Source organism: Thalassophryne amazonica, chromosome 5 (assembly GCF_902500255.1).
Source record: "Thalassophryne amazonica chromosome 5, fThaAma1.1, whole genome shotgun sequence".
NCBI lineage: Eukaryota > Metazoa > Chordata > Actinopteri > Batrachoidiformes > Batrachoididae > Thalassophryne > Thalassophryne amazonica.
Genome location: NC_047107.1, coordinates 110129506 through 110147733, shown reverse-complemented (window position 1 = coordinate 110147733; position 18228 = coordinate 110129506). Strand labels below are relative to the sequence as shown.

Genomic DNA, 18228 nt, shown 5'->3' with positions numbered 1-18228 from the left:
TTTGTTTTGCACTTATGGTCATTAATACTGCTCTCTATGCTACATTACCACACACTGTCGTGCTCACAATTATTTTTGTAAATCACCTGCAAAACTGTCTCCACCCCAACGTGCAAAAGTTTAGAATGCCCATGAAATTCAGCACTCATCTGCGATCTTAGCAAATCAGTCCCTTAATGGTTGATTGGTAGACAAGTTAAGAAGCCTTACCCGTGGATCCTTCTGCAGGAGTGTGTGAGGTACTGCTCCGGGACGAGCCGCCACATCGATGGGATTGGATGCCTGAAGAGAGAGACAGAGATGGTGACTGGTCATCCACATGCAATGACACAGTGACTCACTCTCATGCAGGTTTTCCTTGCAACCAATCACATCAGCTAGTGGATTTACTGATGAGCGCCACTAAAACGTGTGTTACCATGCTAACGGACAAAAACAACAAATTTCATTTAGGACTCAGATCTTAACCACTGGGGCTCCAGAGCAGATTTTGACCCAAAATGACTCAGCTCCAATTAGATTTCGAATGACTGATTTGTGTTTGATACAATTTGGCATTTTCCTGAAAAGAACAACCAATTCCAACTTTGACATTTGACGGATGAAATGGCAACTTGCATGTCAGTAGCATGGTTAGAAATTAGATTAAGTCCCTTTCCACAGTGATGTGGGACTGCCCGGTGTGGGAACATTGTCTGAGGACAGTTGGGTGTACACCACACTGACAGGCTGCATATTACTTCTGGTCAGTCTGTCATCTGAGTTTGTCTGAGAAAACTGTTAACATCCCAGAGAGAGGCATCTTAAGAATATTACCCAACCATAATTATGTCAGCTAAATTTATCCATCATGTCTGCTTTAAACCACTGCAATAATAAGTGACATAAAAAATATGTGTATTATTCTAATACAGCTGCTGCAGTTATTTTCTCACAACAGTCTTTTAGATCATTAGAAAATACTGTTAAATGCTGCAGATCATATCAGAACTGGAGTTGTTTCTGGTAACTTCTATTCATATCCCTGTTAGTTCCTCAATCTGTGGGACTTTTTTCCCCACCAGCAGCATACAAAACAGAAAACATAAACAACAGCAAACAACAACAGCAAGAACATTATTAGTTTTCATGTAGTGTGTAGAAAACGTATGTCTTCCACCACTGGGGGCGCTGCCCTGGTGTCCCCTGAAGTGGCAGGAAAACCAGATTCTAACAAGGTCAACAGCTATTTCATGTGTTACTCCATTCTGTTTCTTTTGCATGTTCATAAATGCCACTGATGTACAGGAACACGACTGGCTTGCATATTTATTATCTATTGATAAAGCAAGAAATGTCTGTGTGCGTGTATGTGTATGTGTGTATCTGCGTCGCCTAGCTCTCTGTTTGTCAGATCGACCTCAGCTTTCAGACAGGGTGCATCCTTTATTAGTATTTCTTCTGTTTTTCTTGTTGCTTAATGCTGACAAATTACACTGTATTTGTTGTCTTTCTGACGCTTGATACCACACCCATCTCTGGATGGGTGTGGTATCTGTTCTGGAACCGTCCTGTGCACTGGCAACATTTCCTGTATGTTCATTTGGTGAATTGTTTTGTAATTTGTGTCTGTAGAATGGCCCAAGCAGAGGATCACCCCTTTGAGTCTGGTCTGCTTGAGGTTTCTTCCTCAGAGGGAGTTTTTCCTTACCGCTGCTGCTCTGGGGGTTGGTAAGGTAAGACCTTACTTGTGTGAAGCGCCTTGAGGCAACCTTGTTGTGATTTGGTGCTATATAAATTAAAATAAATTGAAATTGAAATTATGAAAATTTTTGGGACTAATTTTCAAAACCTTTATTTTGACATTGTAACATTAGTACTTCCATCTCTATCTTGTAAAACCTCTTTTTGTATATGGATTTCCATGTTCCATTTTTTTTGTCATATAAAACTGCTAACTTTATATATATATATATATATATATATATATATATATATATATATATATATATATATATATATATATATATATATATAATATATATGCTTTATTTTGACACAAAATGTGCTCCTCTCAAAATGTGACCCTGTGGATAAAATCAAGCGCACCCTCTCTTCTTCTATGGCATTTAATGGCAGCTGGCATCCTTGTTGTTGCATTGCTGCCACCTTCTGCATCAGTCTGTTATAGCAGGACGAAATCCTCTCGATGAGTCCAGTGTCTTTCAAGTATTTAAGAAGCCAACACTTCTCCCCTCACTTGCCCTTATTGCTAAAATTCTTCCTACAGAAATTTCTTTCAGGCTTTCAGTTTTTACTCTTTAATAGATAAACCATTAAAAAAATGATGAGACATAATTTGCAAAATAAAACATTTTGAGGTAAAATTAAAGCACTGTGCTAAATACTGTACAGGTATTTTCAATGGTTATGATTTTTATTATTTATATTACAACTGGTGGCATTTGAAAATGCTGCGTTCTGGAGAGGGCATTTCACAACACTAGAATTTAAATGGTCTGGTGGTGGTATGTGGCATTATTACGTGGTAGTGATCTGGTGATGGTCTTTTTTTAATTCAATTTTTTTTAGTTCCCAATTTGATATAGCAATACAAACTTCTTATGGGCACTGTACTAGTATATATGAAGAGCTACTCTTGACAGACTCTCAGTTTAATATTCATCTTTCATGATTTAAGGTTACAGTGTGCAGGATTTTAAAGTCATAGTTGTGAGGTTGTAGATCGCATTATGTGTCCAGCAGATGCTTATAAATCTGACACCAAATCCAAGACAGCACACCCAGTCCAGTATTCTGTGCAAGGTGTCATGCACAACAACCTATGGGGAAAAAAGTAGTTTTTGCATTATTTTTTCTCAGCAGCTACTCTGGCGCATGTACTCTTTAATAAAGAACCATTACTAGGTGTGGGAATATTCTGACAATTGTTTTCCTCACTTGCAAACAGGGTAGGACCACAGTTGAAAACACCTGTTTTCCTCATTAATTGTGAAATTCCCAAGTCATATAGAGAGTGCAACCTTCATCCCCACATTACTCGTGATATGGGACATTTTAGAATAACGCTATAACATAACAAAATGTGGGAAAAAGTGAAGCGCTGTGAATACTTTCCAGATACACCGTATTTGCTAATTGCCTAAATTAATTACTTTTGTGCTCTGTAACAGCAAAACCCTGTGAAAACCTGGTTCATGGAGGCTTGTGGCTAAAAACCATGGCTTTAACTGAGCAGAACTGTTGTTGGTGTTGTGGAAGTGATACAATTTTAAACTTACCTTAAAGGTAAAGTGTTCAAACTAAATCCAGCATCACACGGGGCGATGAAACAAAACTGATCTGATAGTGAATCTGGTTGGGAAATGGAGTGTTGTGTATGTGTTGGTAGACTACAAATCTTCCTGACCCAAAGTTAGTGGCTTCAGGTTCAGCTGCGGAGTTTTGTTTTTTCCTTTGAAAAACAACATGTCCGGGTGCATATGGAAATCCGTAGTCAAACCGCTCCGCTTTGACCACTAGCAGTATCTACTGTAGTGTTTCCATGTCGATAATGTGTGACAGCAGGTCACACATTATCGCAGCCACTGCGCTCAGATGCCAAAAGCACCTGACAGATACAACCCGATTGTGACATGATGTGACTCGCATTCTGTTTGGTTGTCCTGTGTGACGCTGATTTAACAGTGTGTGCACAAGCCCATTTTCGTGCTCGTATTGAATGCCAGCTTAGTCAGTGCAGAGAGTTGGCTGCTAACTGAAGCCTCGGGAGGTTCAACACCCCAAGTGCCCCTCATCAAGACACCAAACTCCAAAACAGCTCAACTTTGGGGCATGTTGTCCTCTTCAATCTCACAAAAATGTGACAAAAATGCTGAGAAAGAAGAACGGTATGTGTGTGAGTGTGGCACAGGTGTTTCTCTGTGTCAGTTTGAGCTGTTATTATTTTTTCCATTGTGTGCTTGGTTTGCAGATTGTGTGGTGGCAGTGTGGGAGTGGATGTGGGGCTAACCTTGGGCTGGAAGGCTCCCTGCAGTGAGCTGAAGGGTCCTGAGTGTGGCAGCAGAGGCGGCATGCCTGGCATGGTGGGCGGATAGGAGGGGAAAAACTGGGTAGACAAAAGGCGGAAGGGCGAAAGGCAACCATTACAGACCTCACAACTACAACCACACCAACCATACACATCTTACTGAACCACTCAAATATGAAGTGCATGAAAGATTTTACTGTCAAATCCAAATAAGAAATTGAATCAGTGACAAAACACAGACTCACGTTTGAATGTCTGATGAATGGATTGTCCAGTTTAGGGGTGTATTTGTCGAACTGCAAAAACACAAAAGAAGAGCATTAAGAAAAACACAACTCTGAAATAACTCACGCATTTGACCACATTCATTTATGCCACGGCTCATTTTAACAGTATGGTCTCAGTACTCTTAGATAAGAAAACAAAGCACATGATCAACATCTGTAAGTGGCAATAAACAGGCTTTGGGTCAGCATCACAACTGCTGGAGAAAAGCAGCTGGCTTACACCAGCCGCAGTCAGATGGCCAGTTAAATTAATGACAATATGACTGCCGCTTTCCAGTCCACCAAGATGAAGGCAGCCTGCACGATTTTCCAATTGAGCGTTCAGAGTCTGGGTGTGGAGGCCAAGATTAGAAATCAGAGACTATTGAAAAACCACAACTGTTGTTTCTCTTCACCAGAAAATCTGTCAGTATAACTGTGTTTGACTGCTGCTGCGATGCACAGAAGAGCAGCTTGAAGAGATGTGCAGTTTGTTTTTGCTGCTAGAAAACCAGACTCAGTTCTGGAGAATGCCGTGGAAAGTATTCGGCACAGAGCTGCATAAAGTAAACTCTGTGGTGTATCTTATGCCTACTAGAATAATCTCAGGTTGAATTTGCAGTATGAAACCTGCAGGCTTGGATGAAAGACTGTTTTTGATCGAGTCCCTCAACACATGGGAATCGAGTCAGTAAGCCGAGAAGGAGCAGAGCGAGACAGAAAGCGGTGGATGTCGTCCCACGTTATGAATGGGAACTTTGTAAGTCTGTGCATAGGCCGGTCCCAACTCTCTATTTTGAAACTGGCTAATTACAAGTGACAGTAACTTATTCCTTTTCCTCAAATACACAAACCATTTGCAGGTACTTTTTGCAAGTGTTTTTACAAAGCTCTCTTGGCAGGCACAGATGTTTTGGGTTTACATAAAACAGGAAAATGAGCGGGTATGAATCAGTGTTTGTGTGTGCAGCTACACGGGTGGCTGGAGGGGGTAGGAAGCATGGCGCTGGCTATGCTGCCAGTGCAGCATTTGGGTCAGGGGCCCTCTGGTGAAGCAGGGCAGTTTTACATGTGCATAAAACGTGGCGGCAGCAGCATCGGTGGTGGTGATGGTGTTGGCGGCCCCGTATGTAGGCGATAATGGGCCCAAATCAAAGACAGTCTGTTGAGAGGAAACGCAGAGCCAGCTTCTAAGCTCATTAAATAGCTCCTCTGCATTTCTGAAGGCGCGGTCTGTTAAATGTCTGACACTGAGGCGAGGATGATGGCTGTAAAGCAGCCTTGTAAAAAACAAAAGTAAAAATAAATAAATTAAAAGAATGTAATTTATGACAGCTGTCATTGTTTTATAGTCAACAGCTTTGGTTAATTAAAGCTCAATATTTCACCTTCTAACAAAGGATATTGCTTGTCCAAAGACATAGCGGGGACACGGGAGGGCGGTGACGTGCAGACACTCAACGCTAACATTTGGCAAGCCAGCTGCTCCAGGGCGTGGAGCAATAAACAAATACAGAGGTTTGATCATTTAATTAATCACAGCCATTATCTAAGAGCTGTTACACAGCGGAAATGACACGAGGCGTCGACAGGACATGAGAGCAGTTGCACTTTGCAACATTTGGTGCGCTTTTTACAACAAAACATAAAACGCAACCGCAACATCATCATTATGAGAAAAACATGTTGTTACTGAAAGCTGTGCGAAGGTGCAAGTTAAAAAAGAACACAGAAACAATTTAAAGGGAAAAAAAAATCAAAAGGCAACATTAACTCAAATGCCAACATTTTGTCAACAACAGGAGATGGAGGATGTGATCGTCATGAGCTGCATAACACCCGCATTAGCCAGATGAGGAAAATCACGTCTTTGATGTTCAAAGGGAGGGCTGCGCTTTGTGTGTAATTCTTACCACGATGGCCAGATAAACAGCACGTGTGTCAGCAGCTGCTCTGCTTATCTGAGACTGCGCCATAAATACCGCAGCTTTGATTTGTAATGTACAGAATGGGGATAATCTTAGGAGCAGGGACCTTAACGGGACTGCGGGCCCTTAATCAGAGGCCACAACATGATGGATTAGATCTATTACACTAATGCAAAAAAAACAAAACAAAAAAAAAACACTACATCTACAAATGGGGCTGTTGTCTGAATAGACTGTCACAGATTGCTGTGCATTTGAAATGATGTATGAGCGGTTGCAGTGCTCATCCACCGCTCCCCCAATGGCAGTTATCATAGCGCCAAAGTAATTAGCAACGTCATCTTAATAATTCTGCAGTGATGTCATCCCCCACTTCAATGGGAAGTCACTGACTGGCCTCAGTGCAAGGCTTTGGGCAGTGCGGTGGCTCACTGATTAAAAAAGCTGCGTTCTGGGTTCCATTCCACCCATGACCAGTTCCTTTCTGTGTGGAGTTTGCATGTTCTCCCCGTGTTTTGTGTGGGTTTCCTCCCAACATCAAAAACATGCACATAAGAGTCTTGCTTCTTTCTCTGCACTTGGCAGCGTGTTGAGATCTGCAATTGATGCCCGGGTGCCGCACTGTGGCTGCCCACTGGTCCTAGCGGTTAGACTGTGTCTGCCTATAATCAGGATGAGTGCAGAGGACACATTTTGTTGTATGTATACTTGTTTGTGCAGTGATGATTACATTCATTCTGCTTCTTCTATGACTTTGCCTTTAGATCATTGCCCATCATTGCTGTGCTTGCACTGGGTGAACTGCTTGTGCATGTGCATGCACACGCGAGCACACACACACACACACACACACACACACACACACACACACACACACACACACACACACACACTGGTCTGTGGGAAATGATTCGTATGCTTGCCAATACATGTACAGATCTGTTTGCTCTTTGTGAATCAGTGCTGGAAACATCCAGAACCATTTAGACCATATCCATATGTAAACAATCGACAAGCCTGCCTCCAGGCAACCACCCCCCAAAGTCTCAGGCAAACACTAACAAGCAATACTGTGTCAAACGTTTAAAGAAAAAGACCAACAGGTTTAGTGAAATTTGGTACTTTTGTCCATTTACATAGAAAATGTGGTGGTTTGTCCAGTTTGGACCAACCTGAGGAACAGCATGGCATGGGTTTAAATAAAATATGTAATGCTGTGTGTGCGCGGTGGGGGATACACATGCCCAACATTTTTCTTCATGTTTCCAAGAGGTCAGATTTGATCCTCCTGGCTTCTCATTAGCTCTTAGACTTCAGCAAGATGACAGAATGGAGAAATCAATGAGAAAAATCCAAGATGAAAAGAATTTAATAATTTTCAGGGTTTGTGGATGGTGGAGGGAGGGGGCCCAGGGATTTCTACAGCGTGAGAACATGTTGCTGAATTTTGTGGTGAAGAAATAAAAGGTGCGGGAGCTGACTGGAGGAGATCCGGAGAAGTGACAGGTGTACGGGTGGTACATTTTGGAAGGTTTTCGTTTTTACTTATCCTCACATTTCTGGCTTGGGTACGCACCATGGGAGGTGCGGTGGGCGGGGTGAGGATGGCGGCCGGGGGGAGACTGGCAGGGAAGGGCGTGAAGGTGTGCTGGTGGGTGTGTTGGTGCTGATGCATGTGCTGGTGTTGGTGAAACTCGGCCCTCAGCAGTGACACGGGGGCCAGCGGCGAGGCGGACGGCCCCCGGCCCCGTTCTGAACTCTGAACCAGGAAGCGGTTGTTCAGCTCCTGCCTTAGAAGGTCATGCTCTGTAAGAAAGGAGAGCGAGGAAAACCAAAAAAAAAAAAAAAAAGTGTGGGGATGGGTAGGAAGGAGTGGGGGAGATACAAAGGGGGGGAAAAAGGCACGAGCGCCCAGTCAGTTTTCACAACAAAAGTAGAAGAAAAAAGTAGTCACCTGGCATTCTCTGTTTCTCCAGCTCATGCTGTGAGGGTTTTCTACGTGGGGACTCATTGGTGGTGGTAAGAGAGTTGCCTGTGACAATGTGCCAATCAGAATCCCCGAATGAGGCTGGCAATACATGATTGGTTGGTTGAATGATATCAACAGGCTGGTATCTAAAGACAAGAGAGAACCAAGAGTCATCCCAGCAGAAAACACACACACACACAGTCTCGCCCTTCATTAGAAAGTCAGTGCACAACTGGCATATTTATCAAACATTTTGGAGGCACCAAAACCAGTAACATGTTTCTGTGTCATAAAATGTTTTAATAGCATGTTGGAGAAAAATCGCAGTATAACAGCGTACATAGCATGTATGGTGTGTGTCCGTACTGTAGTCTGATCTGTGCAGCAAAGGAGGAGGCAACACAATGTGGTCCCACCCGTGGTCTCTACCACGTTGTGATACAGTGACAAATTTAAAAAATGGGGGCCAGTTTTACTGGATTAAGCACTCGAAATGTTACTGTGTGTGAACAAGACACAATTAGTGTGTTTCTGCTCTGTGTTAACCTTAGTGCAATGTTGAAAGAGCAAATCACACCTGCATTTCTGTGTATAATTGTAAGTCAGTAAGTCCTATATAGGCTGTTTGGCCCAACAGGCCGGTACTTATCTCCGGATTCTGTAGCATGAGAAAGACGAGAGTCTACACCCCCCAATGGGACACCAGTCTGATGCAGGTTACTTCCAAGCCAGGTACCCATTTACAGTTGGGTGGACTGACACAATGCAGATCTACGTACATCAGTGTGTAATAGTAAACATACATTTATTAAGCACAGATTACATTTTTGTTTGCTCAGAGAGATTCGCAAGACAGCTAGCACAACAGGCTAGTCTTTTCCCGGGATGTAGGAATGAATGACGTACCTCTACGCATTGTCAGAGGGGGAGATACACAAATCCTGCTCCTCTTGCAGCTATTTCATTTTGTTTTGTTTTTCCCTTTCTTTCAGTTGCTCCAACAACAGAATTATGTGTGTCAAGCTCTCTAAAAAACTGGCATGCATGTCGGGTGGACCTATAACAGTGCAGTATTTGGTGACAGGTGAGTGTGTCATTCCATTTGTGTCATTCAGTGCAAATGTGTAGAGTGTGTATGTGTGCCTGCGCGCTCCTGTGAGTGCCTTTTTCTGTAATAACATGTATGCAACATCCTGAAACACATTACATACAGCACTGACTGAACTGCTGAACTTTTTGAGTGTGCTTAAAACTGGGTAACGCTATCCCGTCCCACGACCACACGCCATCCTGCTGCAGTTATTCCATACATGCTGCAATGTGTGCTGCGCTTGTCTGCAGTCCTGTTTGTACACAGATTCGTATTATCGTGTAGTATACAGCCAGCTTTACTGTCATACAGCAGATTTTGGCACTGTGTGTTGAGCATGTTTTTGTTACATACATTATCTTTGATTGTGATGCAAATTTGACATACTACCCACTACGTAAACATACTTTGTCATATCCTTGTTGATACAATTTTTACCATCACATATATTTCTCTTGTCAGACAACAAAACAGCATAAAATAATGAAATAATTATGATAGTGGCAGTGACCTAATGTGTATATTACATGGGAATACCAGATTTTTCATCTCAATTTTACAGCAAAAGCACAAACATTCTGTGTTCTGCTGTATCATCACTACGTCATGTTAACAGCTAAAATCCTGTTAACAGCTGTGTGTAAAAGCAGTTGCTCCTTAATACAGTAAGTGACATGTATAAATGAATGAATTTGTGTTAAAGTTTTAGTCAGGGTTGGATTAAAATGGCCATGGACCGCTGTGCTACATTTTTGTCTGGTTCCTCTGTCAATCTACTTCTTAAAGTTCCTCTTCAGAATAGAAAGATTTGCAAAAATGAAAAGTTCCTCTCAGTGTCACCAACCTCAGTGTTCTGATTGGACTCCTCTGACATACAGTTGTGCTCAAACGTTTACATACGCTGGTAGATTTATTTTTTGGCCATTTTTCAGAGAAGATGAATGATAAATTAAACTTTTCACTCATGGTTAGTGGTTGTGTGGAGCCATTTATTATCAAACAACTGTGTTTACTCTTTTTAAATCATAATGACAACAGAAACTAACTATCCTGGTGATTCAAGCCTGATAACATGCACACATGTTGACACAAATGGGTTTGAATGGCTACAAAAGGTAACCATCCTCACCTGTGATCTGTTTTCTTGTAATCAGTGTGTGTATGTGTATAAAAGGTCAGTGAGTTTCTGGGCTCCTGTCAGACCCTTGCATTTTTCATCCAGTGCTGCACTGATATTTAGACCTGGTGGGTCTGAACTTCTTCCATTTATGGATGATGGAGGCCACTGTGCTCATTGGGACCTTCAAAGCAGCAGAAATGTTTCTGCACCCTTCCCCAGATCTGTGCCTCGAAACAATCCTGTCTCAGAGGTCGACACACAATTCCTTTGACTCCATGCTGACATCCACTGTCAACTGTGGGACCTTATATGTAGACAGGTGTGTGTCTTTCTAAATCATGTCCAATCAACTGAATTTACCTGAGTTGGACTCAATTAAGCTGTAGAAACATCTCAAGGATGATCACCAGAAACAAGGATGCACCTGAGCTCAATTTTGAGCTGCATGGGGCTGTGAATATTTAAGTACAAGCATTTTTTTTTAGCTTTTTATTTTTAATAAATTTGCAAAAATCTAAAAAAAAAAAAACTTTTTCACATTGTCATTATGGGCTATTGTGTGTAGAAATTTGAGTGAAAAAATGAATTTACTCTATTTTGGAATAAGGCTGTAACATAAAATGTGGAAAAAGTGATGCACTGCGAATACTTTCTGGATGCACTGTAAAAAGTTCTGACAAAAAAAATGTGGAAACTAGTGTAATTTCAATTTCAATTACAGTTGAGGACGATAATTACCTCAAAGCATATATAAATGAAATAAATTGAAACAAATTGAAATTGAAAGCACTTTGACATATAATGACACTATGACAAGTGATGTTCTGTAATTATTGACAATACCAACCAAACCTATTCTCCATGTCATGTGGAGTGTCAGTAAGGGCATCCAGTGTAAAACCTGTGCCAAACGTGTGCCAAACCAACATGAAGAGCCATAACAGATCTGCTGTGGTGAACCACAGCACCATGGTAGAAGCTGAAAGGACTACAAACTTTGTCAAAAAAATATGACAATCAAGTAATGTCACAATTGTCAGTAATGCTCTCATGCATTCTTGGAGTTGGTGTCTGCGCTGTATGGTGCGCGGTGCTACCTGGATAAGGGGTGCCGGCGGGGTGCCCAGGCACCACTAAACTGTTGGTTGGTAAGGTTGGTGGTGGCGGCAGTGTGGCTGAGGTTGCGAACATGGCCGGATGGCGATGTGCCGGACTCCGTAAGGAGGAATAGTGCGAGGTAGAGAGGTTGGCTATGGACAGAGGCAAGGCGGGGGCTGAGGATGGGAGCCCGCTGAGATGGTGGTGAGGGGAGGGGGTGAGGTGCTGTTTCGGTAGACCCAGTGGACTGTTGCTGTGGCTAAACAAATAAATGGAAATAAAGAAGAAACAAGTTAGAATTACTATGACACTATATTAGAGTCTTTAAATAACATAAAGACCATGTTTGTATCAAAATTCCTCTTCAAAAACATTAAAACAAACAGTATGTTCAACACTTAAGCATAATGACGAGTTAAAATTATTGTGTTAATAACTTCGAATGAGGAGCTTATGCTTTGTCTTGTGACTGCTTGTTGGTTGAATTTCAGTCATATCATTAAAAAATAATTCAGAACTGATAAAAGGGCAGAAGTGTCATATTCAGGGCACACGCTCGACAACTAATAAAATATTAATCAGTGGTTCCCTCAACTGAGAAAAAGATGGCCACAAGTATATCCTGATTTGCCCACAGGCTGATGGATGCCCCTCTCTGTGTTCCCACAGCAGTGCTACAATCCCTCTGGGTGGTCTTGCTAGCCTTGTGGTTATTACATCTCTCGCTATCAGCCTTTTCCCTTAGGTGCCGCAGATTGACAGAAAAGAAGAGGAAATTGGCATCGCTCCAGCACTGAAGTTAGAAACAAGGTCCAAATTGGCAGCAGCTATCATATTATAGCAAGCCAGGATGGCCAACCCCATTTTATAAAATTCTGCCCTCCAATAAACATAGCCTTTGTGAAAAATAGATTGATGTAGTTTATACTCATCTGCAGGAAAATATTGGGCATTACAAATACACAAATACACATCCACATAACTGTGAATTTATTATTGGCAGAGACTGTGCTAATCAGATAGCTACTTGCTAGCTTTAAGAGCCTTGTATATAATAGGCTACAAGTTACCGATGTAGCTATTAACTAGCCACAATATGTCACCTCATTGTATAAAAGTCTGTTCCACCAAAATGTAAACTGCTTTAAGACAGACAGTGAAGAGAAAACACAAATAGATCAATTGCGCTGAGTCATGATTTGTTTGTCAAAAAAAAAAAAAAAAAAAAAAATTACAAATGAAGAGCTGGGTACTGGATGTGCCTGTTTTGTAGAATCAATATCTATGTAAAATCAGTCAATATTGTTTAAAATACTCATTGCACAATCACAATGAACCACATCGTCTTAACTGAGTCATTGGACATGCAGAAACTAAAGGTTTGCATTAGCTTCTGTGTAGCAATAAATGGTGATATAGCAAAAGACGTTTTAGCAAGCAACATGAAATTTCCATATCTTACTGACAGTTTATGTTCCTGAAAAAGTATTGTGAACAACCCAAGAGATGAGGCACTTTAAACTACAGGTCAGGTCCAGTCTTGAAGCATGTGTTGGTAATGCGTTTTGTCACATCCACCACTCTGCAGAACCTTCTTGGGTTGGCATTTGCAACCACAACCACCATAGCAACCAGCCTCAACTTTATCTAAAATCTGGATCTTTTAGTGAAGCTTAGGGCTAGTGGCCGGTGATCACCTTAGTATTTATTTTGTTGTTCTTGGTGCTTAATGCTGACAAATTATACCTTATTTGTTGTCTTTCTGCCACCCGATTCTGTTTTTTTCTCTCTGTTTGAGGTGAGGCTTTATCCAGAAGTGGGAGTCTTTTTCTACAGGCCTCCCATCCTGGACACTAGCATGGACTCCCAAAATTTCCTGTATATTTGTATTGTCCATTGTGTCGGTAGCATGGCCCAAGCAGAGGGTCACCCCTTTGAGTCTGGCCTGCTTGAGGTTTCTTCCTCAGATCTTCAGAGGGAGTTTTTCCTGGGCTTTTTTTCAGCTGCTGGGGTCCTCAACAACAAAGCACCTGCATGCTGGATCAAACCCAGACAAACGCGTCACATGTCTTCATTCAACCGCTCATTTGGCATAAAGTCATTCCAGCGGTACCCAACATTCCTCCAGAGAGACCAAGAACCAAAGGAATCTCATTGTCACCTGAGGTCACTGGTTGGTGTCCCATTCTCACAATACAGAGCATAAAGTACAACTACCCACCAGTTATAGAGTGAACACACTTTATTCAATTCTACTTTTTTAAAAGTTGGTTTTCACTGTTGAGGTTTAGGGGTGGGTGTCCAGCTGTTAACTGCACTTGCCTTAACTGCGAAGGTTCCTGGTTCAAAACCCACCCCTCCTCATTCTCCTTGTAATATGGAGTTGTGTCAGGAAGAGCATCCGGTGTAAAACTTGTGCCAAATCAACATGCTGATCCCCCTCGGATCCGCTGTGGCGACCCAAAGTGAAAACAAGGGAGAAGCCGAAGTGACGTACTTTAGTTTGTTTTCACTGTTGACTGTTAGTGGGCAGGTTGGCAGAGAGTTTAAATTCAGCAGAAAAGCTGCAGGACTTTGTGTGTCCCTGTGTGGACCATTACACATCTTTGCCTATATAACACCCTACCTGATGTCGTGCAGGCTGTTGTACTGCAGTGGATGGTGCACTTGGTGACTGATTAATGGCCGGGCGTGATGCTGAGGGGGCGGAAGCACCCGGGGCTCCGGGTGGGAGTGTGGGTGAGGAGGATGGGGCTGAGGGTGGGGTGGTGCCCTCAGCAGGGGTGGGGTAGGGATAGGGGCTGGTGGCTGCTGCTCCTTCTTGACACTCAGGGCAGGTGGGGTGGGGAGGTGCAACCTAGGAGTCTCTGAGGGTGCCGCTGCTGCGGCCGGGGCAGGGGAGCCCGTAGGCGCCGAGGCCGGTGTAGGGCTGGGTATAGGAGGTGCAAAGGACACCTCGTTTTTGCTCTGCTCCTGGCTGCGCTGGAGTCCTGAGACTTTGGCTGAGCTACAGGTCTTGGACTCTGGACTCTCATTCGTCAGCACACCTAAACAGAGAAGAAACACAGTAAAAATACAAAGAAATTTTCCTCAAACAGATCTCGAAACATTCACTTAATGGTGTAAATGAGACATATGAGGTTATTCATCTCAGATGTCAAGCAATTTCCAGAATTGATTCAGTGCCACCTGCTGCCCAAATGAATCACATAATTGGCTTGAAGAATAGCTGTTTGCTCCTGTGTGTATTCAAAGACTATACATGATCAATGATGAGTAAAACATAACCAGTGTTATCTGTGCAGGTTCCTCGTGTTTCTCACTCCCTAGGTTCCATTAAGTGTTTAATCAGGCCATTTTCATGCTTGACTATAATCAGATGATCCAATTTCTTCCCGCGATCCAGTCAGTATGAATAAATCATAGCTAATTAAAGTTAAATGTCGGCCCCTATTCAGGGCTTTGCTGAGCACACAATCTGGCATGAAATAATTATGTTTCAATTGTGCTGTGAAGAGAGATCGTGGCCCCTTATCTTGGCCTTTCTGCTCCCGTGTCTTTCTATCCTCCCTTCCTGATCTTTCAGGGGATTTTAAAAACCACAGCAAAGCACTCTGAACTTTCTATCATTACCTCAAGGGATCTTTCACATGATACCATTATAAAATTTGCATTCCATGAACAACAACTTCTCATATTTGCATAGTAGTGGGTTCTAATTTAATGACTGAAATACTATGCTGCTCCAGCACAAAATGAAGCTTGTAGAAAAAAGAACTCAAGAAAGTGACTATGAATCTCAATGCATGAAAAGAAGAGAAGCAGTTTAGCAGCGTCCTACTTCTCCATAACTTCGATAAATTTAGTTGTTTGAACATCACAGGCAAGTAACAAGAAAGAAGCCTAGTAACTATAGAAAACGCTAAAAAGGTTTTGGTAAAAGAATGAAGGTACATTTGCAGGCGCAGAAACAAGCGCTGATTTCCAAGTGGGTTGGCAACATCAGCATCAGGTTAAGATCCTGCTATTATACTTACTGCCATCATCTAGGTAATACGGTAACGGGGCACCAGCGGTGTTGTCGGTAACTTTAAATTACGTCTTTAGCCTGACTGTTTGTGGAAATGTCCTGGAAAAAGTATTTTTGTACTATATTGTTGAAAACCTTCACGTGTCTTCTGGTTCTGTATTCAGTGGTCCTGTCCAATGACAGACCAGATGAAAGTCTACGACTCTCTCTAGATGGGACGCCAGTCCGGCACAGGTTACTTCCCCAGCCGAGGCCGGTACCCATTTACAACTGTGTGGACTGAGACAGCACAGATTAAGTGTCTTGCTCAAGGACACATACAAGTAGCATGAGTGGGAGTCGAACCCAGGTCTACATGCTGGCAAGCCAGCTCCTTATGAAGTCCTTAAGAAGACGTATGAATAGTGTGGTTGCACGTGCACAAACCATTCATGAAATAAACGGCCACCACATGTGTGGACGAACACATGGACAGTGCCGCTGTTTTTGATATCAGATGGTCAAGTGACAAAAACAGGCCATGAAACATAAAACATGATTTAGTCTGAGCTGATCACAGATATCACAATTTTTTTTTTTTTAAAGTTCACTCACTGAATGACACAAAGGAAGAGAAAAAAAAGAGTGTGATGGGGACGAAATGCTCTCAGTGGCCCAAATCTGCAGCTAAGATGCAGCAGTACTTCAGCCAGAAGGCTTACTAGCACCTCAATTAAAAAAGCTCCACAGGCAATCTCAGCGGCAACAAAAAAAATGAGAGGAGCCGCGAGCTGCTGTCAAGCCCGTGAGAAGTCGACATGCAGCCCACTAATGGAATATCCAGTCCCTATTAACAACCCCGCTTAATCTTGTAAGAACCCTAACACCCATAAAAAGACCAATAAAAAGGCAAGGCAGGGCTTTTATTCCTTTATTTGTTGAGCTTCCTCTCCTTTACCACTTGTGTTTTACAGGGAAACTGGGGCTGGCTAAGGTGTCACGATTTTCAAATGAATCCTGGACTGTGGGCGTATATAGAGCTCCAGATTTATAGGAGTCTGGGTTTTGGATTTAACGGCCAGGGCCTTGTTTCTGCAAATGAACGAGAAAGGACAGACGGAGAGGAAAAGCACATATCCTCCGTCGATATGTCGCCGCTGGGTGATGTTGCCTTGGCAACCTGTTCTGCCAGACACAATGCGAGGTAAGTGATACTGCAGGAAGTGTCATTGTGACCACTAGGAGCAGGAGCGGCGCTGCTAATACTAATGCTGGGAAACCAGGGCCACGGCGAGCACGGGGTTATCTTAATGATGATTCTAATGGGCTGTAATGGGGGTAGGGAGGTATCAGCTCACACCAACCAATCCCTCATTAAAAATCACTCTGCCGGCTGCGGCACTTCTATGCAAAAATTCAGATCCACACAACAGCAAGAGATTTCACTTTGTTGGCATATAACATGAAACCCAAACATCTTCAGATCAAGTCCATATGTATTAGTTCACCTATGACTAAATTTTGCAAAAGCTAAAGAATTTTAATTACATAACACTTTTCAAAGCTGTTAAAAGATATGTAAGAGCAACAACAATAAGCAGAAAAGCAAACAGGGATTACTAATGTAAAAACCCACCAACACAAAATCGGAAAAGGGTTTCAAAGTAAACGATACGACCACATGGATTTGGGGGCCTCTAAATCTATCTAAATGTTCTATGAAAAGGTTGATGGCTCAATTTTAATGTTGTGAATTGGTTGAGTGAAACTGTTTTGCTGCTACTTCCCCATCTTCAAATGCTTGTAAACGTTAAGAGGTCAGCACGGGATTCTTGCAGGTCCAGAATGGGAAAGTTTAAGCCCTTGTTAAATGGCCATTTTCACTCCTGTGCTGCTACACATCTATGTTGCTTCTGACTGACGCACCACTGCCTTTTCTCTGCTGCACAATGGGCTAGAAAAGTAAGACAATTAAGAAGAAAATTCAGGAGCTCAAACAGAAAAAAACACGCAGATGAATTTCAGCACATGGAAATTTATGCAATACAAACAGAGTAAAAACACACGCTTCTTCTACACTGCACTTTCTGCTACTGTGTTTCTGCCCCTAGTGGTGAACAAAAGACGAGCAGAGCCAGTGCCAATGTGCTGCAGCACAGTAGTAAAAACCCAAAGAAGGTCCATGGTGTTTTATGAAATATGTATTTGAAGATAAGCAATGCCACTCATGGCTTATTGTAATTTACCATGGAAAATGAATGAGAACATTAAACAAAGAATTGTACCAGACTGGACTGGATCACAATGAATTGAACTGTACCGAATCAAATCGTTCCACAATGAAAAAAATTGTCCCTGCATTGTAAAACAGCCCAAGTATCTAGATACATCTCAGGTGGTTTTATCAGGGAGAATGCACACTCCTAAAAATGCTTGACGTGCTAAAATGTGCACTTTAATACTGCCCTTTATAGGTCAGAATTCATGAACATTTTAATATACCCAGTCCATAGATAGCAATCCACTCACTCACTCAACTGCAACCGCTTAGTCCAATTAAGGGTCGTGGGGGGCTGGAGCCTATCCCAGCAGTCATCGAGCACGAGGCGGGGTTCACCCAGGACAGGACGCCAGTCTGTCACTGGGCCACAAACAGACAAACAAACACATTCACACCCACTCGCACACCTACGGACAATCTTTTTTTTTTTTTTTTTT

The 18228-nt window shown here is 42.4% G+C and overlaps 1 protein-coding gene across 1 annotated transcript in view; it reads right to left on the bottom strand.

The window, feature by feature from the left end:
- The window catches only part of fbrsl1 (fibrosin-like 1), a 744464-nt gene that overhangs the window by 14700 nt on the left and 711536 nt on the right, over window positions 1–18228 (bottom strand). The window contains 6 exon segments of the mRNA XM_034171080.1: window positions 211–282; window positions 4013–4108; window positions 4276–4326; window positions 7780–8030; window positions 11501–11760; window positions 14128–14548. Coding sequence (XP_034026971.1) covers window positions 211–282; window positions 4013–4108; window positions 4276–4326; window positions 7780–8030; window positions 11501–11760; window positions 14128–14548 — 1151 coding nt within the window.